Raw genomic sequence first — 8,173 nt, forward strand, 5'->3', positions numbered from 1 at the left:
ATTTTGGTGCAGGCTAAGCTATACAGAAATTCTCACGATGAGCCCTACCAGGCATTTGTTTATTCCGGCTCCTCCCAACCCTGGATACGTCCCTGAAAAATTGCTGTTTAGTTGTCAGTTACGTTATACCTAATATGGAAGGTCAATGTCACTTATAATGTAAAATCTGCGTAATAATACAAATGTTTTTGTTATTTTGTCAATTTGTACAGTGGCGGATCCATATTTTGTTGGCGGGGTTGGGGGGTGGGGTGGTGGTGGGAAGGCACAATAGTGAGTATACACTTACCTCAGGTTTGAAGAATAAGCACCTCTACAGTAAGTAATCTGAAATGATACTCTAGACGGTGGAAATGATTTTTCAAACCAGGGCTCCTCGACAAAATTATTGGCTTCATCCCGACAGGAGTATTAAATACCTTCTCCCCTAGACACTACTCTCCTCACGCGTGTCGCAACGGTCTCTTTCATGACCTATAGTCTATTTTATGCAGTTGGTAGGCTGCAAAGCAATGTCTGACATGCTATTGATGACGTATACAACGAAAAATGTAACAAAGACAAGTCAAACCAGTCACTTTTTTCAAAAATATATACTTTGTTTTCATTAATACATGGTAAAACAGTTTTTTTTAAATCGTTATGAAGTTCTGAGAGTTTGGAGGTAGGGGGTGCATGAAAGTTCATACAACCTCAGCCCTACCATGGTTAGGGATGAGGTGTAAACATTTTAGAATATGGATTTTTAGCTGCCAGGAAATTGTACTCTCAAATCTTAAAAATCTTACCGGTAATTTATATCAACAGTACAGTACAACACTAATTTTTCTTAGGAGGGTGCAAATGCACCGTCTGCACCCCCACCACCTGCATCCGCACTAGAAGTTACATGAGTTTAATTATACAGCCGTTTGAAGATCAGTATTTAAGAAATCAGCCTTACAAAATTTACGATTTTGGGATTTCTCAGGCAGAGACAAGCATCAAAATAAGAACAAAGCATGATGATGTATTTAGGTATAAAGTTTATTCGAAAATTTTGAAAAACGTGTTTTGGCCATTATCTCCGCAACACGATTTGCGAGGAGTGACTGGTTTGCCTTGTCTTCGCCACAATTATTAGAATTACTTAGAACAAAATATTAAGAAAATATATCCTGATAAGTCATGGACAATAATTTCTAAATGGTGAATATATGGAATTTCGGTCGGTTGAAGTAAATTAAAACAAAATTATGTTCTGAATATAGAAGATTACCCTACTTCGCGGAGGTGGGAGGTGAGGGAGCGTGTAGACAGTGTATAAAAGGGTGGTATATATAAATGGCAGTCTCTGTACATTGACAGGCAATAGACGCTGTATTGTGTATTTATTATTTAATTTTATTGTGCTGATAGGCAATTAACGAATTATTATTATTCGGATCTTCCATACAATGTTCTCAAATTTGGAGTTCTTCAATTGATTTATTACCCCTTAGTTTAGTTTAAATTTTATTTTCTTTTTTAAGAATAGCTTATACGGATAGCATAAAAAATTACTTGCCATATGCAAGGCTCAAGAATTCTCTATACACAGAAGGAGACAAAAAGAATAAAAGAAACAAAAGAATGTTTGAATTTATAAATTGTTTAGGCCAACAGCCAAGAATAATATGCCAAACAGCGAACATAATCAATATGGAAAGAATCATATCCCTTAAGAAGACAAACATTAGCACAAGATGATCTGCATATTAAGTAAGTCTCATGGGAGTGGAGTTGTTTTGGTCGTGAGAAAAAAACATGAACGGAATTGAACCAAGGACTATGTGATTGGAAGGCAAACATTTTAAAGATGAAGTTATTCAACTCCACTCCATTATTAGAACCAATTGGACTTTTAGAACAGTTAGAAGTCCTTGTTAGAACAAGAGATGTGTATTAACATTCAGGACAAGTACTAGTCAGATGGAAAACAATCAGATGAGAGAGATTTCCAAAACGCTATAGCCATTGGAAAGATGCTCTTTTAGAATTCCTTAGTCCTATTTCGTAACACGGTTTTAAATTAACTATTAAGATTTTTTTTAGTTTTGTGATAAGAATCGGACAAGTGATAATTCAAAAATAATATGCCATTGCAGTCAAGGGTGCATATTAGTTTCGAGATTGTAAAACCATGGAGGAATTAGTTTAGATTAATTACATTAATTCCTAAATGGTAATACGGTAGAATAATTATTATCTATTGCCTTATTGTAGTCAGCAACTTATCTTTTCTACTTTTCAATTTTTTACTTTTCAATTGTATATATTGTTGTGATCGCCTAACAGGCAGACACCTAATTTGAAGCTCTTAATCTTAAGTTAATTTCTTCAATTACATCTTGAAGTTTTGATAGGAATCAGTATCATACTAAAATTTAATTATCTTGGAACCTGGAGGACAGTTTTTTATTACCTATCTTCCATTCTTAGCCGTGTAACAGGCATTGAAACTTTCACCATATTTACCATGATGGATTTCAGGCTACAAACTAAAGCTGGGCTATACAGTTGAGTGAACACACATGTATGCGCTCTCTCATCACTGAGTGACTGAATGAGATTGTTTATAGGCACACACTTGAATTTGGAGCTCTTGATTCTAGGTTATAACTTCTTCACTTGCTTGAATTTTGGGTAAGAATTGCTATAATATTAAAATAAAACTACCCTGGAACCTGGAAGACACCTATTATCACCTATTTTCCTAGTTTGGCCGTGTAACACTCATTCAAAGTTTCACCATACTAGCTGTACTGGAGTAAGCTGCCATTTTGTTTTTTTGGATCTTTTGTGCTTGTAGCCCGGCTATTGTCTAGTTGTATTGAAACAATGAAGGGATCTTATGTTGCAGTAATCATCCTTCAGTTACTGTACTTTAATTGGAACATTTTTACTTTTACAATTACAATGTATACTGATGTTAGTTGTGATAAATCACATGTTAAGAAACTGGTACATCATCGATTTTTGAGAGGTAGAATCCAGTATTTTTCAAATTCAGTTGCAACAATTCAAACTGAACTTTTAATTAGTGGGGATGTTCAACTTAATCCAGGTCCTCGATGTTTAATAAACAAAATAAACAGGGATTCTGATCAACATTTAAGACCAGAGTTATGCTACAATAAAGATGAATTGTTTAATTTGAAGCCAGTGAGGCTAATTAGACTGCCGAATAATTTATGGTCAAACATTTACTCACTTGGAATAGCGAAAACATGTCATCGGGGAAAAAAAGCTGGTAGACGCAAGCGGAGAAACATTCCTGTACATATAACAGTAAGAACATCTGATATAAAAAGTTTAAAGCATGAAACTTGTCATATTCTCTCTGTTCCAAAACCAAACTTTTCAGCAATGAATATCTGTGTTGGGAATGCCCGTTCATTGAGAAAAAAATCATTGCTAACCTGTGATTATTTGATCGAGCATGATATTGACGTATTCATCATAACTGAATTTTGGCTTAGAGATGAAGATAAAACTGTTATTGGAGAATGCACTCCACCTGCATATGTGTTTTTTAGTTCTCCTCGGAAGACAGGAAGTGGAGGTGGAATTACAGTAATAGCAAAGCGTGAACTAAAGCTATGTATGAAAGGGGTTTGTAGCTTTGTAACATTTGAACATGTTCACCTTGCCAGTAAACTGTCCTCCTTACAGCTTTCTGCTGTCTACCGTCCTCCACCATCTTCAAGCAATGGATTTACTATTTCACAATTTATGAGTGAATTTGAAACCTTCTTACAGACCTGTCAGTGCTACAGGGAACATTACTCGTTGCTGGAGATTTTAACTTCCATGTGGATACCCCTGACATGGCAAATGTTAATACATTCTTAAGAGCAACAGCGGCTGCTAGCTTGAAGCAACATGTCTCTGAACCTACCCATATCCATGGACATACTCTGGATTTAGTGTTCACAAGAGATGATACGTCTGTGATTAAAAAATGTGTTGTTTCCGATAAACGCATGTCAGATCATTTTGTTGTGCATGTACAAGTTGACATGCTAGTCCCAAAACCAGAGAAAATTTATCAAGTGTCACGTGATTTTAAGTCAATAGATAAGGAAGGGTTTTTGAAGGAGTTGCAGGAACCTATTGAGACCTACGTGCACCATGGGGATGTTGAATCAGCTTTCCAGTGGTACAATAACTCACTGCGCGATCTTCTTGACAAATTTGCTCCACCATCTGTGAAGAAAAGGCAAGTACGTCTAAGGATGCCCTGGTACAACGTTGAGGTTCACCTTGCTCGTCGTGAGAAACGTCAGGCTGAGCGTAAATGGAGAAGAATTTACTTAGATACTGACTATCAACATTTCTTGGTGAAGCAACGGGAAGTTACAAGTTTAATATGTCGTACAAAGATTGCATACTTCAAGAACCTGTCTGATACTCATGAAATAAAGGATATTTATAGGGTGTTAGATACTTTGTTACACAGAAAACAACCATCTCTTCCTGTATATAATTCATTGATAACATTGTGTAACAATTTCTCCACTTATTTTTTTGATAAAATACATAGAATTCGGAGAGATTTATGTAATGACCACTTCAATGCAGTTTATGATCCATGTGAGAGAGATTTACAATGTTCTAAATCACTGTCCAGTTTTGACTTAATAAGTGAAGATGAATTGTTAAAAATTATACTTGCTTCACCTAGTAAGTCATGTTGTTTAGACCCTGTTCCTACCTGGTTTCTCAAACAAAATATTAATACAATGCTTCCTCTTGTTACAGACATTGTTAATGCTTCATTTGCTACAGGTTTGTTCCCATCTGCAGCAAGAACTGCAGTTATTAGATCGTTGTTGAAGGAATACAATCTTGATAAAAATTGTCTTAGTAATTACAGGCCTGTTTCTAATCTTTGTTTTCTAGGAAAACTGATTGAAAAAGTTGTTCGTAGTCAACTCACAAATCATATGACCGAAAATAAGTTATGGGATGTTCATCAATCCGCCTATCGACCATATCATAGCACTGAAAGTGCTTTAATTAAGGTGAAGAATGATATCATGCTTTTATTAGACAAGGGTCATATTGTTCTATTGTTATCATTAGATTTATTTATCATCAGCATTTGATACGATAGATAGGGAAATCTTGATGAAACGATTGTCCACGAGGTTACGAGTTCGAGATGTAGCATTAAAATGGTTTCGTTCATACCTTGAAACTTGGAAAACTTGTGTAGAAAAATAAATGGCACAAAATCAGAGATAGTTAGTAATACAGTAGGGCTACCACAGGGATCGGTATTTGGGCCTATAAGTTACACTATTTACACTTTGCCAGTTGCAGATATTGCCAGATTCTATGGTGTCTCGTATCATGCATTTGCTGATGATACACAGCTTTATTTATCATTTCATCATAGGAAAGCAGATGATCTGAATATGGTACTGCAAACACTGTCTTAAAGATGATAAAACGGAATAATCTACAGAAGTTGGGCAGTATCGTTCTTAATATTGGGTCAACTGAAATATCACCGTCCACATCTATAAACAATCTTAGTGTTTATCTTGATTGTAATATGTCAATGTCAAATCACATTGAAAATATTTGTAAATCCTGTCTCTTATACACATCTAGATGTGTATAAGAGACAGTCATGAACCTTGCTCTACCGGATAATGTTACAAAACCTGCACAAAACGACAATACCACAAAAATATCAATCTTAACTATTGATGGGATGTGTATCCTCAATATGGTAAAGCACCAATATACTTCAGTAGTTGTTTAAAAGTTCATCATACATTACGACCAGATCTTCGCTCTGAATCAGACCCTTTTCGCCTTTCATGCCCCTTAGTTCATAGCAGATCAGGTGATCGTTCCTTTAGTGTAACAGCGGCCATAGAATGGAATAAACTCCCTACAGTTATTAAAACAACAAATAATGTTGAATCTTTTAAAAAACTACTGAAAACATTATCTTTTTTCAAAATTAACTTGAGCTTATTGCTTCAAATCATCATCCAACTCTGTAAACGCTATGATATAGTTTTCTATGAATAGCGTATCTAAATACTAATAATACTACAACTACTATATAGAATAATTTCTGAAATTTTATTTAAAAAATTATTATAAAATATAATTTATTTAAAAAATGTAATTCTCCTTGCTTTTCATTGCTTTTTTTTCAGTTAAGCGGTTTACAGAGAATTAACTTTGTGTCGGTCTTTGGTTCATTATTCTCTCTTGGCATGCCGCTAACCTGTTTGTTTTTTGGGGGTTTTTTGTACTTTATTGTTTGTCATTTTACTGTGTTTGAAATGTGTAAATAAGTAAATAAAATGAATAAATAGGAGTGAGACAGTCCCCTTGAGATACTCCAATGTTTGTGTGAATGATGTTGCCTCTTCATATCCAATTCTAACTCTCAGCTTCACGTCGGATATGAGCATTGTAATCATGTGCACCTCATCTGGTGGAATTGTCTTCGATAAAACATTATCGTTGACAACGACCATCGTTACTTCATGAAATACCAACTACTAACAAAGGAGACCAAATTATATTTATATTTATTGGATGATTGTTGTTTTTACCTACTGTGTAGATTCATGGTTGTTGATAAGAGTCCCGCGGGACAAATTTGACCCGCAAAGTAATTTAATTGTCCCCGTAAGGAATAAACAAATAATAATAATAAAACTTCAATACAGTAAAGATTAAAATTCAACCACTGGGTAATACACAAGGATGGTTTTAAAAATAGCAAGATTTTATAGGTCATAAATAGAATAAATAGCGCCAAAAATATGTCACTGGGTGCTTTCCGTGGTCCTACTTGTTATTGTGTGCAGCTCAGGAGGTGTAAAAACGTTATCATACATGATCAATTTGTGATTTTTATCGTCAAAAAAAAAACATTTGTAGGCCTAATTAATTTCACATGGTTATAAAAAGCTAGTGAACGAGACAATATGCTTACAAAAATAGATTCGATTGTCCTACTAAGGACTCTCTGCGCCCTCAACTTCTGTCTCTTGACAATCATTTTGATATATAATTACATATTATTCTAACTGGACTCTAGGCATAGGCCTATGTATATATCGTGTCTGTATTTAACATTTTCAATCTTTGTCAATTTAAAGTCGAATGTATGTCCTGGTCTGGTCCCCGACCCTTTATGTTCACTTGGATAGGATTATCTTTGTAAGACTTGACTTCTACGAATGGATACCTTGTTTGAAGCAAGAAACCAATTTGTCTTTATCCAGTACCGCTCGTTTATTTTATTTGTGTGGGAAACTTTCAAACATAACTCTCACCACTATATATTTCCATTATATTGTCAGAGGTCAACGATCTTTTGACTTTTAGATACGTCAATTTCTGCACACGTTTTCAATTTGAATGGCTGAAAAATCTACAGGCTACATGTTGATACCAATATCATGCAAATCCATCCAATAAATCATGAGTTATGAACCTAAATGCTAACCACTACCCCAAACATCGCCATTGACTACAAGAGTAATCAACAATGACCGTAGTACATTTACTCAATTTATACATTTTCTTGTTAATATCATTTCTTTATATTCCATATTATGCTAATTAGTAATAGAAAATACTGCTTGCTATAAAATAATACTCATGACTGTTGATTTGTAAACGCTTGTGAGTGCATTGGGAATAAATTTATAATTTTTTGGAGGTCGATGACCTCTTGACCTCTAGTTGCGTAAATTTCTGCCTGTTTCGAAACTGTTTCAATTTGAATGGCTAATCAATCTATAGGCTAAATGTTGATACCAACATCATACACATCCATTAAATAAATCAAGAGTTATGAGCAACAGCGGCGGAACGTTTTTGGTGGTGAGTGGGGAGGGGGGATTTTCATAAGGTCCAGTATGCGAGCGAAGCCAGCATCTAGGTTGGGGCCAGGAGGCCGCCAAGGGCCAAATCCCCCTGAAAGGTACGGATATTTTACGAAGTTTGGTGAATTTTATAAGTTATTTTATAGGCATGAAGGTACTGTAATATGACTTCATATTTCTTGCAATTTCCAGTGGCGGATCAAGGAATTCGAAATAGAAGGGCCCAGGGAGTGTACTTCCACAGATAGAAGATCTATACTAACGGTTGTCTCTTATACACATCT

General features: G+C 35.2%; 1 protein-coding gene across 1 annotated transcript in view; it reads left to right on the top strand.

Moving 5' to 3' along the window:
• Positions 1 to 2,937: 2,937 nt before the first annotated feature.
• The window catches only part of LOC117117083, an 8,762-nt gene continuing 3,526 nt past the window's right edge, over positions 2,938 to 8,173 (top strand). Inside the window, exons 1-2 of the mRNA XM_033261267.1 lie at positions 2,938 to 3,673; positions 3,781 to 4,809. Coding sequence (XP_033117158.1) covers positions 2,938 to 3,673; positions 3,781 to 4,809 — 1,765 coding nt within the window. The remainder of the gene's footprint in view (positions 3,674 to 3,780; positions 4,810 to 8,173) is intronic.

This window comes from Anneissia japonica, unplaced genomic scaffold (genome assembly GCF_011630105.1).
Source record: "Anneissia japonica isolate Jap-2015-1 unplaced genomic scaffold, ASM1163010v1 scaffold1339_len174410_cov115, whole genome shotgun sequence".
NCBI classification, from domain to species: Eukaryota; Metazoa; Echinodermata; class Crinoidea; order Comatulida; family Comatulidae; genus Anneissia; species Anneissia japonica.